This window comes from Phymastichus coffea, unplaced genomic scaffold (genome assembly GCF_024137745.1).
Source record: "Phymastichus coffea isolate CEN01 unplaced genomic scaffold, Cenicafe_Pcof_1.1 PCOF00052, whole genome shotgun sequence".
NCBI lineage: Eukaryota > Metazoa > Arthropoda > Insecta > Hymenoptera > Eulophidae > Phymastichus > Phymastichus coffea.
The window spans coordinates 715,272-736,009 of record NW_026706863.1 but is presented as its reverse complement, the minus strand read 5'-3'; the positions used below and the strand labels follow the sequence as shown (position 1 = coordinate 736,009).

The window sequence follows — 20,738 nt, the reverse complement described above, 5'->3', positions numbered from 1 at the left end:
GATAATAACTAACAAGTTTTTTGTTCAAGGACTCAATATTTTATATACTTTATGCGAGAAATCTGTCTCATTATTCAGCTAAAAAAAATAATTTACCTATTTCATCTTTATTAAATACATCATTAAGAAAAATATAGCTGTCGTATTTAAAATAAATGCAAATCAAGTAAACTGTTAAAGCTATCAAGAGTTGGTAACTCGATGCATATAGGGTTTTAGTTTGCCAAAAGTGTTAGAGAGAGAGAGAGAGAGAGAGAGAGAGAGAGAGAGAGAGAGAGAGAGAGAGAGAGAGAGAAAGAGAATCGTGTGTGTGTGTGTGTGTATGATTTTTGAATATTCAAGAGTTACTTGCCTCAATTAAGTTCAATGCCTATCAAAGTCAACCGTGTCAAGTGTGCCCGAGGTAACTTTCGCGCGCCAGGTTTTATATACACCGGTATTGCAGCAATGAATGCGAGATCGTCCTTTTGTCGGCGCATTATACGGCGAATGCTCTACTCTCAGCTTTAGACGGATTCATCTACATTTTTCATCAATTCGATATTTATAATGACAATTTTTACACCAGTTATATTCATTCATTCGAGTTGGATTCGTAATTTCCATCAAAGATTTATCGGTTTTCCTTTTAACGTAGTTTGGAAACTCACTTTTGTGTTAGGTAAAAGTTTGTACGGACATATTAAACTTATTCAAGAAATATTTTTAACTTCATGCGTATCATAGCATTAAATGACAACAAATATTGCGCTCATTGAAATTTTTGTTCTCACTTGGCAGATCTAAAATGTAGATGAATTTAGTTTTTTATGTAGTTTTTTTAATTAGGAGGTACATGCTTAAAATTACTATGTTCTTGCAGTTATAGTCGTGAAAAGATCATGTAAATTAAATTAACAAAGAGAGTATATCTTTTTTGTGGACACGTTTCCATTTATAAAATTAGGGCGGTTCGTTTTACTCAGTAATATAACGACATAAATTTAAGATAAGATGAATCACTTTTATATATGTATGAGGGGATAAACACACGTTTTAATTAAAAATTTTAATAATGAGATTAAAAGTAACAGATTTCAGTGAAAATTGAAAATATAAAATAATATATAATTACCAGGCAGCAAAAACATTATTTTTCAGTCCAAAAAATATGCGTTTGTAAATTTCCATTTTAAGGTAACACAAAATATAAACCGTTAACTCTACATCGAAAACAATATCGAGTAATCATCCTATTAATTTCTGATTTTACGGCAAGCAGTTTTTGCAAAACTGTTAAGATGTACTATTCAAGCCACAAAAATGCAAACAAATGCACGGAAAACCTCTTTATTAGGGTAATATTTTTTTTACTATCGTACATAGATATAATCTTGTAAATATTCTTGATTAAAAAATAATTCACGCCAGCTGCTTCAATTCATTGAAAAACTCAGAGACATGTATACGATGCTCAGTAAACCATGAGTTTAATTCCTCTTTTCATAACCATGAATTTGTCGCGAGTAAGGTAAAGTTGTGTGTTTATGTGCTAGTGAAAAGTAGCCGTCCACGATATACTATAACGTCATCCCCTTTCATACGCGCGCAAAGTCGCAGTGCGCAAGGCAAGGCCGCAAAGGTGAAGACCATTGGCAGAAGGCTAGCGCGCTTCAGTCTGCGCTGAGACGCCGGCTATTACAGTACGATTTGTTATTTAACCGGTCGATTATATTGAGAGGGATTTTCAAAGTATGTATATATTTTACGAATTTGGAATAGCGAACCGTTTTTCATTTACAGAAATACAATTACGAAGGTAATTAGTTGATTACAATCAAAAATCAAATAATATGTGAAAAAATCCAAAGGTTTCCTGCATTATAACTATACCAGAGAAGTAGGTACTCTGGAAATAGTGATTAATCGTTGTTAATGATATATCCAGTAATTGCGTTCATCAAATGTCATAGAAAACTAATTACGGCTGCATCTTATACGTTTTGGTTGTTGATATTTGGGTGTGTCTAAGCAATAGTAATTTGCTGAAACGAAAACTAGTATTATTCCGTGAGTACTTATTGTTAATTGATATATATATATATATATATATATATATATATAATGAATTTTATTCCTTGGATCTATTCCAAATAGATTTTGTTACTCCTGTGAAATAATCTTACATCACAGTTTAGTTTTCGTGATATTCATTGTATTTCTAAAACGAAGCAACAGATGTCAGCTGTAAGTTTGCAGTTAATACCGGATAGTAATCTCGAAAATATCTTTGTAATTCTTTACTGAAACTATAATTTTATGATTCCCTAATTGTACAAACGCTAATGGACTAGCTAAAATGAATGTATGCTACAGATTTTGATTTCACATCAATGATATATATTTATAAGAATAATAATGAAACGTACTGAGTATGAAAATTATCTATATTGATCAATTATTTCCAACGCAAATGTTAATAAAAGTTTTATTTAAAGTAATAATTGAGTTTGTTACGAAGAAATATAATATTTTGAAGAATAATAGTATTCTATAGAAAAATGAAAAAGACCAGATTATAAATGAATAGATCTATTTTTGTTATACGAGTGGATAATAATTACATTTTTCGGAAACCCTTTTCCACAGGTTTATTGCTAATCAAATTGCGATTATCAAGTGTAAATTTTCATTATTTTTCAGAACAAAATGCTTATACTGAGTATAATAATTGTCGCTTTATGCCAGAATGCGAATGGACGAATATACGTTAACGTTAGTGGAGACATTATGTTGGGTGCTCTTTTCCCCATCCACCGAAAAGGACCGGGAACGGAAAATTGCGGAAAAATTCAAGTGAGCTTTTTTATTATCAGTAATAATAATAACTCGATGAGAATTTCACAACGGCAATATTGATTTTTCAGTTGGAGGATGGTATCCAGCCATTGGAAGCAATGATATACACGATCAACCAAATTAACCGAGATCCAAAGATTTTGCCTGGCATACAATTGGGTGTTATAGCTTTCGACAGCTGTGATAATCCTAATTACGCTCTTGAGCAGGCACTCTACTTTGTAAAAGGTTCGTCAGGTTTTTTTTTGTATTCGATGTCATTTCAAACTACCATTTCACTGAATCGCAATACTATTTATTGTTTCACTCGTCGAATTTCCGTTAGTATAAATATTGATCTATTGAAAGGCGGCCAAAAAGTGAAAACGCATTCGGTGGACAGTTTAAAACTGGTGGAGTGTTTATATATAGTTTAGATTTATCTGTTGAATGAGCTTTCTGAACAGCCATTTGAAGTGTCTAGCAGGAATATAATCTGAATTGTATGTCGCGCAGGTTTCATCGCCCACATGAATGCCTATCACAAAACCGAGTTTCAGTGTCTGGACGGTAGCATGCCAAAGTTTCTGGGTGGCGGATTCGATAAAGTGGTAGCGGTCTTGGCGGCACAATCGAGCTCTGTTACTTTGCAGGTAAGAGATTCATATCTTTTCGGATGACGTTAGCTTGTCACATTTGATGTGTCTTAAGCTTCACTTTCATCGAGCTTCTTAATTATTTTGTGTTTTTAATCGATTGAACATTCGTTTATGAGGTTTTGATATACGCATTGTATTTCAATGTAACATTGTTGTAATAAGAACTCTAAGTCGTGTTACAAGAAATAAATTGAAAAGCAACATTTCTGTATATTTAAAAATTATATGAATTCCTGATTTACCAATCAATCAAAAGTCTATTTGTCTTATATGTGTTTTTATTTTTTAATAGTTTTTCGTAATAATTTAGTTCTAGTATCTTAAGAGGATGTTATACGTTTGTTTTACCGACTATTCCTTTGGGGCATATTTTCTTCTAAAATACGCATCGGAGGACGTTCATACTTCAGCTAATAATTAATTACTAGATAATAAAGCGGAGTTCGATCGACTCATCGATGAAATCGACAAAAATTATATTTTCCATAGCAACATCACATGGCGACTGTTTATGTTTCTCTGATAAAATTACTGATCCAATTTTTTTTCGAAATATAATTTTTGTTAATTTCATCAACGAGTCAACCAAACTTCGCTTTATTATCTAATAATCAATTATTAGCCGAAGTATGAACGTCCTCCGATGCATATTTTAGAAGAAAATATGCTCTAAAGGAAAAGTCAGTAAGACAGAGATATGGCATTCCTAGTAGCATATACAAATACATTATATTTTAAGAAACCTCTAACTACAATGAATTTAAAACAAATAATAATTGAATAGATATAAGCACATTGTTATTGTTATTCATCTGTTGAAGATGCCTTTATTATCAAAACTTAAAATAATCCGACGGCTGATATAAATAGTAACAAGCCATCAACACCATTAACTCGAAAAAATTGGAAAATCAACAAAGCAAAGAAAATACCAACTTGTTTAACAACGTGATTGTTCTTTTCTTAATAGATGATTAAAATGTAACATTATCCCCCCTCTTTCAGATTATGGTCCTGATATAAGAAAGTCATTCGACGTATTATAAATAATTTAGTATTTCAGTAATGAAATTATTTTTGACCGTGAAAACGAAGTGCATCTGTCGAAATATAAAACAAAAAGAATTATTCCCTTATATTTAATATTTCAGCACACAAAAGATTACAGAAATCTTTACAAGTATATTTTTTATTCACTCAATGGCAACAAAAAAAAGATAAGAAAAGATCCACAATGCTTCAGTTCTTAATTAGCTTGGGTCACTAGCACGGGTTTACGATCCGTCAAGAAAAGAGTCCAATATTGTCACCGAAGGAATAGACACAGCTATTGATGGTTTGCCATTGGCAACTTTAGGTGCACAAATACGTAGTATTTCTCTCTTGATCTATTATATTTCTCATCATCGCGCTCTTGCGGCAGATTACATCCGAGAAAAAGTGCCGATTAATCGTATCGACGCATCTTTTCATCTTTTTTTTATTATTCCTTCTTTTTCTTTGTCCTCTATTCCTTTCTCCTCTTTTTATTTTCCTATTTTCTTTGTTACGCAGAAGCTTGCGACTGAGCGTTCGTGAGGATTAATTTCGGTCGTAAACGTGGTTTCCGTCGATCTCACTCCAGTATGCTTTGTTTTACTACCTAGCAATTTGTGCCTTTTGCACACACACACACACACACACACACACACACATGCACCATGGCGATGGTCATGTAAATGCTTTCCATCTTGTTGTAATACACATTAACGATATCGAATTTCCCATGTGGATATACGAGATGATATTTTGAAATTGATATGAATTCTTTGTCACGTGTGAATGTTTTATTTCTCACAAAAGGAATGCGCATCAATATTTGAAAACTTTTATTCAAAAAATAATCACATGTGTCAGTATATTTGCTTGATATGAATTTCGAAAACAACGTACAAAAAGTATTTGCAAGATTCAAAGTAAATATATAAAATAAATTGAACGAGCGGAAATTATTTTTTTTTATAAAGTGAAAACATAAAAGCATACAAGAAAAGTTTGTATAGTGTCAATTTTGATTTATACGGTAGAAAAAAAATTCACGTCATTTAAAAAGTTATCTAATCAAGATCAGTTCGTTTTTCGCGAACATCTCCGGTTTCAGTCCCTCGAACGATAAGAGATTTCAGTAAACTTTCACCTCAGTATCAGAGCCCTTATACGTCGTGAGGCTCGTGCATATCGAGAAACATCTGGGACTAATTCCATTTGTGCCAGTTTCACGACAGAAGAAAAGATCGTCGAGTGCAGTGCAGGAAAGTGACCGTTTCCCTTTGCTCTCTTTTTCCGGCTCACAGGTGGCGTCGATGTTGAGGTTATTCGCAGTACCACAGATCTCATACATGGCCACAACTCCGTCACTTAGCAGTAAGGAACGCTTCCCGCACTTCTTCAGGACGGTGCCGAGCGACGTCAATCAGGCACACGCGATGCTCGAGATTCTCAAGTAAATTGGTTTTGCTTTTCTTCACGCTTTGTTTCAGTTCTCTATTTTATTTCTCTTTTTTATTACGTTATAAATGATTTTTTTTGCCAAGTACCAAGCAGTTGATATTGCTCGCTGCTATTTCATCATGTTTTCATTTTTCGTTATTACTTTTAATTTCGTTTAAAACAATGTATTATGATGTATTTCAGTGAGAAACAATTTTTTTTATAGTATTTTATGTTTAATCAGAACGTGAAACGTGTAAACAACTCGCTTTATTCGATGTACGAAATGAGATTCAATCATGAATATTATTAAAAAATTTTAATCAAAACAGGTAATTAAAAAAACGTACAAGTAAAAGAGATATTTTAAATTTTGTTCAATGCTGATAATCATTAATTTTTATTTAAAATCATGCTGATACTTCGTCGTCTCTTAATATGAATCTTTTAACTTTTGTAATATATTAATCAACTTATTCCAATACTTATACGGTTGATGATAATACAATGAATTATTAATCAATTACAATCGAGGTTCTGGAAATTTAATAATCATAAATTGAAAGTAAAAAGACAGACGTACCGTCATAAATAATTAATTTTTTCTGAAACTAAACATAAAAGCTTATGCGGGGCAGAGGGGGGGGGGCGAAGTAAACAAAACCTATGTTAACACAGCCAATTCCTCTGTATGACCACAAACAACTCATCTGTCTTCTTCCCCAATTCACGTCCTTGGAAAACACGAACCAAAAAAGAAAGAAAGGAAAAAGATCAATCGTGACCTACAATGTAATCATTAATGCGAGACACAATTATTTATTATTCTATAACAGACAGTTCGAGTGGACTTACGTCTCAGTAGTATACTCCGGCACGGAATATGGCAATGATGGTTATGAAACTCTTGTCGATTTGGCAAGTAAATATTCAATTTGCTTCTCTGCGCCTCAACGCATCGACACGGAAAGATTCAGTCCCGAAGATTATGACAATGTTATAAGAACCATCGCCAACAAAACTGAAGTTCGAGGTAAGTTTTTTTTTTGCATGTACTTTTACGAGAGAGATATTTTTATGGACCTCTAGCGTAAGATTCCTACGCGGTTTTTACGGTCACTTCCACGCGTCTATGTATACCCTTTTTCTTACGCTCTGAGTGGGTTTTATTTGCTCGGGCGCTTTACTTTACGAGGCATCGGTTTAAAATTTTGCGCTTTTGAGAGGGAAGAGAAAGAGAGAGTCGACAAAAGTGATGGTGAATTTTCAAAGTATTATTTTTCGTGCGTAATTTTGCCTATATATTTTTATGAAATATCAAATGAGATTAAAACATATTTGAGTGTAAAATGGATGACCATAAAATTACGCTGCTCCTTTTCGTAAAGCAATATTTTTTTCTTCAAAATGATTGCTATGAAACAGTTTCTTTTTAACGATTGTTTCAACTATAGCTTTTCTACATCGCAAATATTATTTTTCATTTCTGTCGATTAGATCAAATTATCAAGTATTGTTGGTCTTTATTTTAAAATTGAAATATATTATTCTTTCTAAATATACATTCGAAAATTCCAAAACTAATACTACCGCTCGGAGCATAAGCACATGGCGTGTAGTTGTAAGGCAAAGTCAAGATCAACATAACTTGAGCATAGCAATCTTGTAAAGTACACATTGTACATTCATGTGTAAGGTAACAGTATAGTAATCCGCTTATGTCGACTACATCGTGACGAGTATATGATACGAGAAATTCGAAAAAATAATATTTATGAAAAAACAAAGTTTTTCACATGCGTATCGAATTGTTTATAAAATGGACAATGGATGCGATCATTTCGGTAATCCTTCATTCTCGGTTCGAAATTCACAACGAACTGTCGCATATCCTGTACTAAGAGATCAGTTCTAAATAATAGTCGGTCTGCTGCGTGGTTTCATAAAACGTTTAGCATATTAACATAAATGTGTTTAAATTATTTATCGTACGTGAATTATGAAATGCTAACTTCTTGCGGGTATGCATATTCCAATGGCGTTTTCGGTATTTGTTGTGTCCTAGAAATGGTTTATAGTTTGGAATAGTTTATTGCCGATCCATCAAATATAAAATCAAAGTTCTTATAGAAATATACAATTACAAATTGTTATGATACTTGTATGAACAGTGATATACTCATATAAACTTTCTGAAACGCAACTGACCAACTTTTGACTTATCTCGCATCAAGTCGCGACCTACTCATGCTAATGCATTTATTGCTGAATTCTCATAGGTAACTTGGGGAGCCTTTAACATTTCCCTATTTAAAGCCCGCTAGCGAGAGAGAGAGAGAGAGAGAGAGAGAGAGAAATTTTAAACGTACAATTCACCTTCAAAATTTTTGGTCTGCCGTGCCAACTCATTCTTGTTATATTTTCAAACAGTAGTGGTTATATTCGCGGAAAAGATAGCGACGCTATATGTGATGGAGGCAGCAAGACGTTTGGGTGTTGGTACACGTTACGTATGGATTGGCAGTGATGCTTGGTCGACGAGCAATCATCGTAACTTCTTTAATCCTGGAAGACATAAAGACGCTAAGGAAGTTGTTCTTGAAGGTGCACTCGCAGTTCAACCGTTATCTCGGACAATGATTGGATTCGATGAGTATTTTACAAATTTGACGATCGAACACAAAACTGTAAATCCATGGTTTCGAGAATTTTGGCAGGCTTATCATCACTGCGATAATCTCAATGTTACCGAGTCTAGCGTTGATTATGACGAGGCGAGTATAAATTATTATAATTGCTGAATATTTTATGAGTCTTTTGATATATTAAGTTAATATCGGGAAGATCTAATAATCAATAATAATAAATATAATCATAAATCTACGTGAGTATATAAATGTATATTCAAACAGTTTTTTAAAAATGTTTATATTAAATATTATAATCAGTTTGATAGATTTATAACATTTGTGTAGCAATCAAAAATTGTATAAAAAATATAATATCTAATATGTATTCAAATATACAGTATATAATATATAAATATATAATCAAAAATCAAAAAATGCGAACCAATAAAATAATTTTTTGTAAATAATTGACCGGTTAAAGCAACAAAGTCTAGAAAGACCTAACAAGAAATAAACAATTTTAATGGTAGGTCTTACACGTCTCCGGTTGCGGGGACGTGTCGAAGAGACGAATTAGCCATGAGACGGGCTACAAGCAGCAGCAGTTCGTGCATTTCGTACGGGACGCGGTATATGCGGTGGCTTACGCTCTGCATGACCTGTTTGTCGAGCGTTGCGGCCACGAGTATCAGGGTATGTGCGAAACATTGGGACACATCGACGGTGCTATACTCACTAACTATCTCGCCAACGTTTCATTCAAAGGTAAGGCCAATTCGTTTAGTCGCATGAACGCAAATGCGCTGTATTTTCTCTATTTGAGCGGAGCTTTTATTTTTTAGTCTCCATGAATTTTATTGCGTAAATACTCACTGTTGCTTTTATTCTGGTTTTCAAACACAACAGAGTTGGCTTTTATTTGATTGCTCGGCGTTCAGCTTGGCTGCACATAAACGAAAACTGTTGTTTTTAAGGGTAACTCGAAAAGAAATAGATTTATGTGTAAATATTTCAAATAGTAATAGTGCTTTGATCAAAAGATATAATTTATAGTTTATAATTTTACATAACTCACAAAAATACGAATGTACTCACATAACTTTCATTTACAAATATTTATAGTATCAATTCAAACCGCTGAAAAATACAAGATGACAGTAATAGGATTCTATCAAAGAGGGCGGTACATTGTTTTTAGTAGAATAATTACAAGAAAACCTATTCAATTTGAGTTATTCAGTTGTTATCTCGCTTTTCGCTTCAATTAAACATTTAATTAAAGGTCATTCATTTAGTTAAATGCCTTTCACTGCTCAACTAAGGTATTAAGGTTGCGAAAAAAATGGTACATTTGCAGACGAGGCAGGCAATAAATTCAGATTCATGAATGGTGGTGACGGTCCACCGAGATATTCGATTCTTAACTACCAGAGGGGCACCGATGGATCCTACCGTTGGCATGTCGTGGGAAATTACACGCGTGAGTTATCGTGTTTCTTTTACTTGTTCAATTTCAATTCAAATTCAAATTACTTTTATCCACTTACTGGGTTTTTTTCTGCTTTTCTGTTCTGAGTTCATATAAAAGTTTGATGTTATATTCGCATTATTTTACTTTATCATTGTTCAACTTACTTTATGTAGATTAGCAATAATAGTGTCGACGTTCATTTAAAAAGTCTATAGATTGATTAAGTTAATTCTTGAAGAATTACGGAGGTAGATATATTAAAAATATTATGATTAATATTTGGCTGAGGTTACGATTGCAAAAATAAAAACAATATTTGAGCTACAATGTGACAAAATAATATTGGTCTACAATGAAATGGTCTATAATGAAAAAATACATTATGATTCCGTTTAAAATTAATTATTAAAGGTCACCAAAAGCTTTGAAATAAAATGAAATGAAAGGCATAGAATTTTTGTATTACGATGAATAAAATACATGTTTTTTCAATATAGTTTACTTGTTTCATTTTTATGAACATATAGTTATTGGGAAAACTAGATTTTATATTTTTTATTCAATTTCTACAATTATAGGAATATTGATTTTGAAACTATTTTCCTGTACGTTGCTTTTAAGCTTCAAATATCCCAATTGCAAATTAACTTTGTGCTCAGTTAATTGCTGATTTATATTTGTTATAATTAAGCATCAAATTAAATTTCGAAACTCATTAATTATAGGGAAAATAAGTAATTACGTACTTTAGTTTGATGTACGTAACGAGTTTATTTTCATGAAAAATCCGTAATTTGAGGTAGTTTCAAACGAAAACTTTATATAAACTTTTTTGTTCGCCGAGAAGATTGATAGTATCATATTTTAATCTAGTGTTGAAATTGTCAAAATGAATCTCCGTTTTTGCTGACTCAAAAAATAGTACATATGTACACGCACCTACAGAGATAAAATGTTACTTTGCTTCGCATATTAGACACTCTCCCTTTCGGTTTGAGCGTCAATTTGTACGCTCTTACCTTGCCAACGTTCCGCTCTCTACAAATGTATAACGTACCACGCATTTTGTACATACAAAACAAGAACAGTTCTTAAGTATAAATTTAGCATTCATGAAAATCTAAATTAAACACTGAAACTTCTAATTGAAAACAATATAGAGTCGGAAAACGGCAGCCCAGTATTACATTTGGAACCACGTATAATGAAGTATCGTAGTCAAAAGAAAGGCGGTCGACGGTTTTTTCCTAATTCAACTTGTGCGAGTCCTTGCAAGCCTGATCAAGTGAAAGTACGGGAAAAACAAGATGCATGTTGCTGGCGTTGTCGCAATTGCGGCTTGTATCAGTTCAAATTGGACAGCCACAGATGCGAGGATTGCGATTGGGGGACAAGACCTACGTATGACAAAACAGCTTGCGTGCCCATACCCGAAGAGTTTGTCGACTATAGTAGTCCCTGGACTGTTATTGCTATGGCTGTGGCTTTCATTGGTGAGTTAAAGTTTTTAATAGAGATTTGGTTATAAATTTAGCGTTTCTGCATTACCATATAATCATAGTAGACATGAATCAAACTATAAACGTATCTAACTTAAATTAATATAAAAATATATATCAACATTCAACAGTGTTTCTGATCGAGTTTTATCGAAATTAGTGAATACATACATTTATTATCATTTCTATAGGATTATTATCAAATTCTGTTGGCCATTTTAATATATCAAACATACCATTGCATAATTATATACTAAAAACATTTGTGTATCCGAATCATATAAGAACGAAGTCGACGCTGTTCTTCATTTTTCCGAAAATTTTATGAGAATTGTCCTGATCAATTTTATGTTGGAAAACGCTATTGATTGAAATTCAGTACCCATCGTACTAAGCTCGCAAGAAGAAAAGGAAAAAAACGACTCACATCGCCGTGTAATGCAAATATTGGCCGAAGTGAAATATTATCGAAGGAAAAAATTTGACCGTTTCATTACACGAATGACTTCAATCAAGGATACAGAAAAGTTTTTGTTTTTGGAAATGGTTCAGTGCGACAATTTTATTAGAAGCTTATAATTTTTTCTCGGCTCGTTATTTCTGCATTGCTATTTATCATGCGCATATTATTCTTGTATATTTCAATTTTAATGATAAAAAACATCTCGTGAGCGGCTTCGACTTTTGAATGAAATGTAACCGTTGAGGGGAAGCAAAACCTACATACAAGGGCAATACATTGAGCAAGTGGACCTAGCTGGTGACCTTTTCGGCCAACAAATCACACTTTATTTTGACAGCTTAAGTGGAATACATAGTCGGATTGAATATATTACTTCTAAGCGCGTTCAAATCCCAATGAAAATACTCTACTAGATAAACTTTCTGGTTTTTGTGTTAAATTTAAAAATCCGCTTTTGGTAAAGTTTTCTAGAAAAAGCTTTCTGGTAAGAGTATCTGGAAGATCATTAAGTAATGTTATTTTTCGGCAAGTTTGTTTTACAGCAAAATATAAAATGTTTCAAATGTCGGCCTTGCAGAATGAATCTTTTCCGAAAAGTATTCAAAACTAATCATTGTATCCAATCACTGCTGCGTGCGCTTGAAAAAGTATAACGAGACGAGGAAAAATTAATTAGAAAATCAGCATCTCAATGACGATGTACTGCATTTCCTTATACAATCAAAAATTATTAAAATAATACTAAAATAACACATTCACTTTAATAATACTATGCGACTAAAAAGCATTTGTATCTTCATATTCAGGCGTAATGTCAACAATTTTCGTTCTGTGCACATTTTGGATATACAGCGAGACACCAATAATCAAGGCGTCAGGTCGCGAGTTGTCATCGTTGCTGTTAATTGGTACTTTAGCTTCCTTCATAATGACCTTCGCCATTATCGCCAGGCCCAATACGCAGACTTGCGCTATCACGAGGTTTGGCATTGGGTTATGTTATACCTTGTGCTATGCCGCCCTTGTTACCAAGACCAACAGGATCCACCGCATATTCAACAACGCCACCAACAGCCCGCATAAACCAAGGTGTGGCATGTGAATAACCCTACATTTCGAACAGGTCATTGATGATGATGAAGCTTTGTTTGAGTACGGATGCTGACGGGTGATTGATTGCTACTACCCCGTTAATGATTTGATACAATTGCGACTGTATTTTGATAATCTGTTGGTCAATCGCATAATTTAGATTATGCAAGATAAGAGATCGACTGATAATGCGTCGTTCAAATGTATATTAGTTTTTCAACGAAACTTTTTTATTACAAAAAATAGACGATTTATTAAAAACGCTTTCTCGAAAGGTGCAAGTCAAATGATTTTGATAAAAAAACTATGTAAATAAAAATTATACAAATTTTTTGTTTTCGATTAAATTATCTAAAACTTCTGAAAAACTCTCTTGGATTTAAAGAGTACTTATAATAAAAGGAACTAAGATATAAACAGTTGAACTTTTCGATTTGTACTAGAATCCTATTGAAATACGTATCTACGGTGGAAATATGTAATTGTTTTATTACACTCTTTCAAGCTGCGATTAAATTCTGAAAAACATTAGCCAAAGGAAAAGATGTGTTTTGAAAACTCTTTTCTTATAGCTTCATCTACTTATTAAGAATAAGAAACTTTATTCGAGTTTTCTAACTAATATTCATAATAGTTTTTATCTAATGTAGGTATACTAGTCCCAGGTCTCAGTTGATAATAACGTGCATCCTTATCGTCATCGAGATTCTGATAAATGGCACTTGGTTGCTGAAGGCGCCACCGTCTGCCATTTACACTTTTCCGACAAGGGATGTTCGTTTGAGGATTTGTCAAGGCTTCGACGACCGATCGTATATGATCGGGTTAATATATCCTTTCATTCTTATTGGTAAGAATTTAAAATATATAAAGTAAACGAGCTACCTCTAGTAAAAGAGAAATGTCATCGTTAAGAATCTCTATTTGTATTGAAATATTGTTCAAAGTATTAAATTGATTATGTTCAAATGATTCTATTACTTTGTTGAAATTGATAAATATTTAGAGTGAACGTCCTATCTTGATCTGTATTTCTTCATTACGAAATGTTTCTCATATCCGAAGCTACTCCATAATATCATTTAATTTCTAACTTTAAAAATTATGTTCTTACAGTGATCTGCACGATTTATGCTGTGAAAACACGGAAATGTCCAGAAGGTTTTAATGAGACGCGTTACATTGCCTTTACCAATTACACAACGCTGATCTTATGGCTCGCCTTCGTTCCTTTGTACTTGGCTTCAACGAGTAACGCTATTCGTGTAGTTACTTTAGCTCTCTCGCTTTCGCTGAGCGCTTTTGTTCAACTTGGCTGCTTGTTCTTTCCAAAGATCTACATTGTCCTAATGAAGCCTGAAAAGAACACCAAGGAACTCGTTATGGCTCATCATCGAAGTTCCTCATACTTACCCACACCTGCAACGCCAGTTGTCATTTTAAACGGCAATCCATTTCAATTTAACGCTGCTAACAGTAGGGAAAATTAAAAGTTACAATGTTTATATAAGATATTTTTTAGTGCGTGAATTTGTGTAGAAGAGAATCTTACATAATTTTTTCCAATATTTACGACATCAGATATAAGAATCATTCAAATTTTTGATACCGATTCTTTATAATATTCAAGCGGCAAGAATGGAGATTAGCAAAATCTTCAATTTCAGTAATTTATTTATTGTCATAAAAAAACAATATGAATTATAGTTATTAAAACTGTAAGGTATATCAAAGTGAATCTAGAAAAGGAAAAATAGAAATCAACTGTAATTTATTACGAAAATATTAATCTAATTCTAGTCTAATATTTATAACTATACATTTATATTTTTATTTCTAGTCAAAGTTTATTGTTATTCGTAAATAGATGTGGAAAGTGATTTAATTTTAACCGAAAATGTCTATCAATGGTCACTAATCAAACGTATTTAAAAAGTAATTATAATTCATGTATTTCTTTTTATTATACGTTAGAATGACAACTCATTGTTCAATGTTTAAGGTTCTCTTAAATTGTAACTCTGATTATATGATTGCTGGACGTATTCTAAAAAATACTGACTAGTTCTTAAAAACTAGTTTAGTGATTTACTATTTACCTATCATACAATGAAATCGAAAATTTAGAGTTTGTTGCTATTGTTGTAATTGATTTTTTTAGCGTTAAAACTTCAACAGATGGATGCGGATATAAAACAATACTATGACTTGAAAATAATATAAGAAGTAAATTCAACGCATACAACTTTAATGTAATTTTGTTCTTAATGGATAACATTATTTTTGATTGTCATATTGTAATAATGAACATGGGTAATCATAATTAATCTTATCTTAGAAATACTATAAATAGAGAACTGAACAAAGTATATGACTTTTTAATTTTGTATGGTAGGATGAATAAATAATACAAGATTTGATTAATTGTTTGTAAATATATTATTAACATCTATAGTATAATAATGAAAAACCATCTATATTCATAGGTATCATTGTAATATTTCAATCCAATAATAAAACGTTCAGTATGAATAGATTTTCGATTTTTCCAAGTATAAATCTTTCTGTTTTTTTGTTATTTTCTGTTTGCAAATAAAATTATCATACACTTTAATTTTCTTTCGTTATCCAGCCATTACAGATAACTCTTTTTTTTTATAAAATGGATTAATATTTATCATATTAGCTGTGAGACTAAAAATGGCAATGATCGTTGTGCTGCGTTTTTGAACCATTCCCTTAATATTAGTCATAAAAAAATAATACAAACCTATTAAATAGAAATTTTTTTAATTTAATATAAATAATTGATAAATAATAAAATATATTTCGGGTCGGTGATATAGTAGGAATATTAGAAGATGATTAATTTTTGAAAAATTTCTGAATAATCTAAACAAGATACTATTATTACTAATAAAAATAAAAGTGTGAAAATCATAAAAGCTTGATTTTTTTATTTTAACACTCATTGTTTATTTTCACATATTTGATACTTCGAAAATTCGATTCCTTGTAAATTTCGAAATAGTTTATTCATCACAAGAATGATGAGAACATTTTTGTGCAATATTACGAGCTTATTTTAGTTATACTATACTGTTATTTAGTTTTTACAAGATTTCTAACTTGTTGCTGTGTCAAAGACGGTAATAACGTTCATTGCTTTTCATATAAGAAAACTTCCAGTCATGTCTATTGCTGTTGCAAACAATTTTTCAGTTATAAAATTATGATTGTTAATTAATGTTGCCAATAGAAATTCACAAACAAGAAATAACACTGAATCCAACTAAATTTTTTACAAAATTCTTTTATAACTATACATTTTTTTAAATTTTCGTACACTTATTTAAATAACAGAATTTTACAAAGATTTTCTTTTACAGTCCGGATATCTTGGTAACGTATTTTCTTAGTCTTATCTCTAAAATATCGCAAAATTATTAACTATCTTTGCTACTGTAGAATTTTCGGGAATATTATGTACAGCCTTAAATCGATAAATCTACGAAATCTTGACTCTAAAACATTCATTTACATTTTATTTACAGGTGTAGAAAATTTTAATTAAAAGCCGTTAACATTACTCAACATGCAATTCTCTTTATAATTAAAGTATCTATACATGATATTTTAAAAATCTAATATCTATTTTCTGTCATTATTACAGAAAGAAAATGTACAAATAGTTTACTAAAGTATATATGAAATATATATAAATTAAAATAAAACGAAGTTGACGTTGTAACTAAAATTAGAATTAGGCAGTTCGATATTTGGTGTCAAGATTTCCGAGCTTACATAGTTTTCATTCACATTATCTAGTAGTGTACAGTTTTATAGCCAAACACCGAATATTTACGACGTTTGACCATAACAATAGTCGTCGTCGATTCTTCCTTTGTTTCCTGCAGAAAAGACCGGCTTTCATTGTTTCATTAAAATAGTTTAGATCAAAAATATTTATGCTTTTCGCTATGGAGTGCGAAGCGAATCTTACTCTTACTTATGTTTGACTACAGTGCAATTAAGAATAAACGATGACCTTCACAAAGTCATCATTAGTAATACTTAATATTTTTTTGTTCGTAAGTATCTTTGCCTATTCTAAGATAAAATTTTTTTCTATTACAATTTGACTGTTTTTTTTACTTCACTTTATACATTTTCAGTTACGTGTGTGTCGATATGTCAGTGCACGCTTCATAAAAGTAAGAAAAACGTAAGTTACGAAACAAATAATTCAAACTATTCCGTAAAGATTATTATCTATCAAGATAATTGAAAGATAGATATAGTTGTTTTCATAATATTATTAGTTTTTAATGATGTATTCAAGCTTTTTTCAATTTTCATCTTTAACAATCATTTCACCAATTTAAAAATACCGTCATACAATAACTAAGAAAATCAACTGATAATCATTAATTTGTCTGTATTGAAGTATATGCGAAGAGATATACAATTTTGTGTCCATACATACAAGCAATTATTTCAACAACTGTACTTCAGTTTGCCATCTAATTAGTATTTTACATATCGCTCTAGTTCCTCTCTTCACAATAAGTCTTTAGGAATATCGTATATTTATTTCACTTGCGAATGTGGCAGTTTATCAATCTTGATCAGCTTTATCATTCTAAAATCACGGTGTTTCTTTTCATCCTTCTAAATTTGTTTTTCAAAAATGAATCTATACTAGCTATCACCTATTTTGCATATTTTTTCATTGAACTATAACCGATATTTGCAAATCCATATAACATTTGGCCCCATTACCCTAATTGGTTGTTCCTATGGAATTTAAGGCACGTTCGCACCGAGGATATTATCTAGTCAATGGCCTTTTTTTGCTTATAATATTCTTATCTCTTTTCGATTTACAATATAATATTTGTATTCTTGATTTCGTTGATGTTATACCTGATATGTGCGCCAAACAAGAGCAACATTTGCACCATCCGTTTGACAGCTAATCTGAGTACCGCTCACAAAGATTTTATTTTCTTACAAATCGACGCGAACGCGCTTGCTTTTGCTTCTTTTCGTTTGGTTGAATATCTCATAGTTTTCGTATTCTCTATTCTTTATATGACTAATAACGTATCAATTATTCCAATAAATTTTTTTGGTAATATGCTGAATAAAATCTTATCTGTACTAACCGGTAAACTATATCGATAACAATTAGTTTCAAGCTGCTAGTGGAATTTTGATTGAATATTTTTGGATTATTGAATGGAATAACAGTACTTGACTATACAAAAGGTATTGTGGTTTCTACTTTTGGATCAATTAAAGTTCGTATACAAGAAGATAAATTATAAATGAGTAACGCTCATAAAATTATACACAATAAGCATCAGACTAGAAATAGTGAAAAACACGAATAAATAATCTGAAAACGCTGTTCCTGATTGTGATCACAGCCGGAATTTACTGCATTTTTTCGTTTCTATAATCACGTCTCTATACGCACGATCTCGTCAAGAAGAAAAAAGAGAAAATAATAATCCAGCCGAGGTGCGCTAAATCTTCCTTTGGAAAATCCAGCGAAAATCCTCAAAAAGGAACCTGCCACTTTCGCAAGTAAATCGTCCCTAAGTGATCTCATTGCGTCTTTTTTCACTTTATTCCACGATTGAAAATCCAACTCGCGCGCGAAGCATAACAGAAAAAAATCTCCACGCCGCATCGAAAAAACGTATTTCGCCGCGAAAAGATGTGGGTGAAAACTCCTCACGTTTAGTAACAGAAGTATCACCTTCCCAAGTAGCGTATTGATAGACCGCCGATTATGAGAACCATGTGCGTTGTCAGTGAGGAACCTGACGACCGCCAATTCGATGCTGATGAAACGTCATCACATTGTGCTAAAAATGATAATCATTTTCAATAAATCATTGACAAATTTATTGCTACTTTGTGATTGCGTGAGTTGCCTTCGAATACTTACTGTAGGCCGTGAGATTGACTTGCCACTCGTGTTTGTGTAAATGCGAGGCCCTTGGACAAGAGGCCAGGTGACCGGTGATAGTTAACTCTCGACTCAACGGTGACTTTGACGTCGTTGTTGCCGATGCGCTGTACACAAGACAGTAGCGATTCGCCTCTGTACTTGCCACTATATAACCCGTGTCATTTTCCACCCATGTGCCGTGACATGAATATTCTGCAAAATTATCAATTATCTAATACTGAACATTTCATCATTTTAATGGCTTCTCGTCAATAATTCAAGGTCCAAGGATAAAAGCAAAGCATGAATATTTTGTCCGATGCTTTCTGACGTTTATAAATAAATTTGAATAGCTTTTGCCACCACATAAAACTTCTTTTTTTTTTTTGACTTCTTGCAGTGACTTGAAAAATGAACGTTAATCCCAAGAAGGGAAAAAGCTCTATGATACATCGCTCTTCGCGGAAGTCCGCCGTGGAAGCAAAACATTAGGTGCACGTACAGAGCGAGAGAGAGAGAGAGAGAGAGAGCAATGGCTTCGACTAGTTTTTCCTTTGAGTGGCCTAAATACACGGAGAGATTAAGCCCGTGGCGGCTGCGTGATATCGGCAAAGACGAAACTCGCTCTCGTTGCGAATGGAAAGAGCCCGAGCAGCACGCTAATGCCTCGTGCAAACAGCCCTCCTCTCGCGCCGATATAACCGGCTTTGCGGTAAGAGAGGAAAGACCTAATCTTTAATCAAAGCAACTCTGCTCGCTGGTTTATGCGCGTTCTTAACGCTGTATCACGCCAAAGTCATATCGAAATCATATATACGTTCTTGCCCACGTTCGCATCGCTTTGTTTGCGTTTTGTCGAGCTCGACGATGTGACCAATGCCTGAAACCCTCGACAGAGACTGATCTGGATTCCCAGCCTGATTGCATTTGTTCTATATGTTTTTAGGTAATAACATTTGCAAGCCTGACTAGCGCACAATAGACAACATTTCTCTTGGGCGGTTTCAATTATTTCTAATATTTTTGATTATTTTGAGCGAAAGTGCAGAAGGTGAATCGAAACTATATGCGAACGAAATATTTTATTTATAACTGAATTTATAACCATCGCCGAACCTGAAAGTTATGCCAGCGATATATTTCGCTTCCTCAACTACGAAAAAGTAGCACTGGAATTTTACCCACGCACTCGTATTCACATTTATAAACTTTTTCCCTGTCGGCGATTCGTTAAAAATAGCGCAAAACTCGATTTTTCGTGTCGCCCGATACATGTACCGAATTCCCTTCTACACCACTCTCTTTTTCTCTTTCGCTCTATTTTGTTCGCTCGCGCGCTTCCGGCATTCGCCAGTCATTGGAAGTTATGTCACCGGCGCTCGTGCACACACACCACACATGCACACACACCACACATGCACACACACACACACGCGTGGCCACTCAAAAACAGTCACGTCTCAAGGCTTTGCGGCGAGAGGATTCAAGTTAACTTTGCTCTTTCGGCTTTTTTTACTTTTCTTTTGCTTAAACGAGATTAAACTGCTCTTTTCAATATTCCTGAAAAAAGTTTACACAGACTTGCTTTACTATACATTTACGATATTTTTCGGTTCAATGAAGATTAATGTACCGAGAATAAGTTTAAATACTTGCGTTTTCCTTTATTTCCTACA

At 32.8% G+C, this 20,738-nt stretch overlaps 2 protein-coding genes across 8 annotated transcripts in view; one reads left to right on the top strand and one right to left on the bottom strand.

The window, feature by feature from the left end:
- The first annotated feature begins 1,700 nt into the window (after positions 1-1,700).
- Positions 1,701-15,569, top strand: LOC131665558 (metabotropic glutamate receptor 4-like). Of its 3 annotated transcripts, none has more exons than XM_058937505.1 (14): positions 1,701-1,798; positions 1,953-2,049; positions 2,683-2,835; positions 2,907-3,066; positions 3,334-3,470; positions 5,810-5,958; positions 6,782-6,978; positions 8,379-8,719; positions 9,106-9,340; positions 9,933-10,055; positions 11,207-11,539; positions 12,815-13,097; positions 13,751-13,950; positions 14,217-15,569. In XM_058937505.1, the coding sequence occupies exons 3-14, from the start codon at positions 2,689-2,691 to the stop codon at positions 14,588-14,590; spliced, it is 2,679 nt and encodes an 892-aa protein (XP_058793488.1). In that variant the 5' UTR covers positions 1,701-1,798; positions 1,953-2,049; positions 2,683-2,688; the 3' UTR covers positions 14,591-15,569. The 3 variants fall into 3 exon arrangements, with proteins under 3 accessions (XP_058793488.1, XP_058793489.1, XP_058793487.1); XM_058937506.1 differs by having other exon boundaries at positions 8,376-8,704; XM_058937504.1 differs by having other exon boundaries at positions 8,376-8,719.
- Positions 15,570-15,606: 37 nt separating this feature from the next.
- LOC131665560 (uncharacterized) overlaps positions 15,607-20,738 on the bottom strand; it is a 242,309-nt gene continuing 237,177 nt past the window's right edge. For 2 of the 5 annotated variants that reach the window (XM_058937511.1, XM_058937512.1), the window contains exons 10-11: positions 19,060-19,275; positions 15,623-18,976 (exon numbers count right to left, since the gene is read on the bottom strand). In XM_058937511.1, the coding sequence (XP_058793494.1) occupies positions 18,864-18,976; positions 19,060-19,275 (329 nt within the window). In that variant the 3' untranslated portion in view covers positions 15,623-18,863. Of the gene's footprint in view, positions 18,977-19,059; positions 19,276-20,738 lie in introns of all 5 variants that reach the window. The other 3 variants (XM_058937514.1, XM_058937510.1, XM_058937513.1) reach the window with 3 other exon arrangements.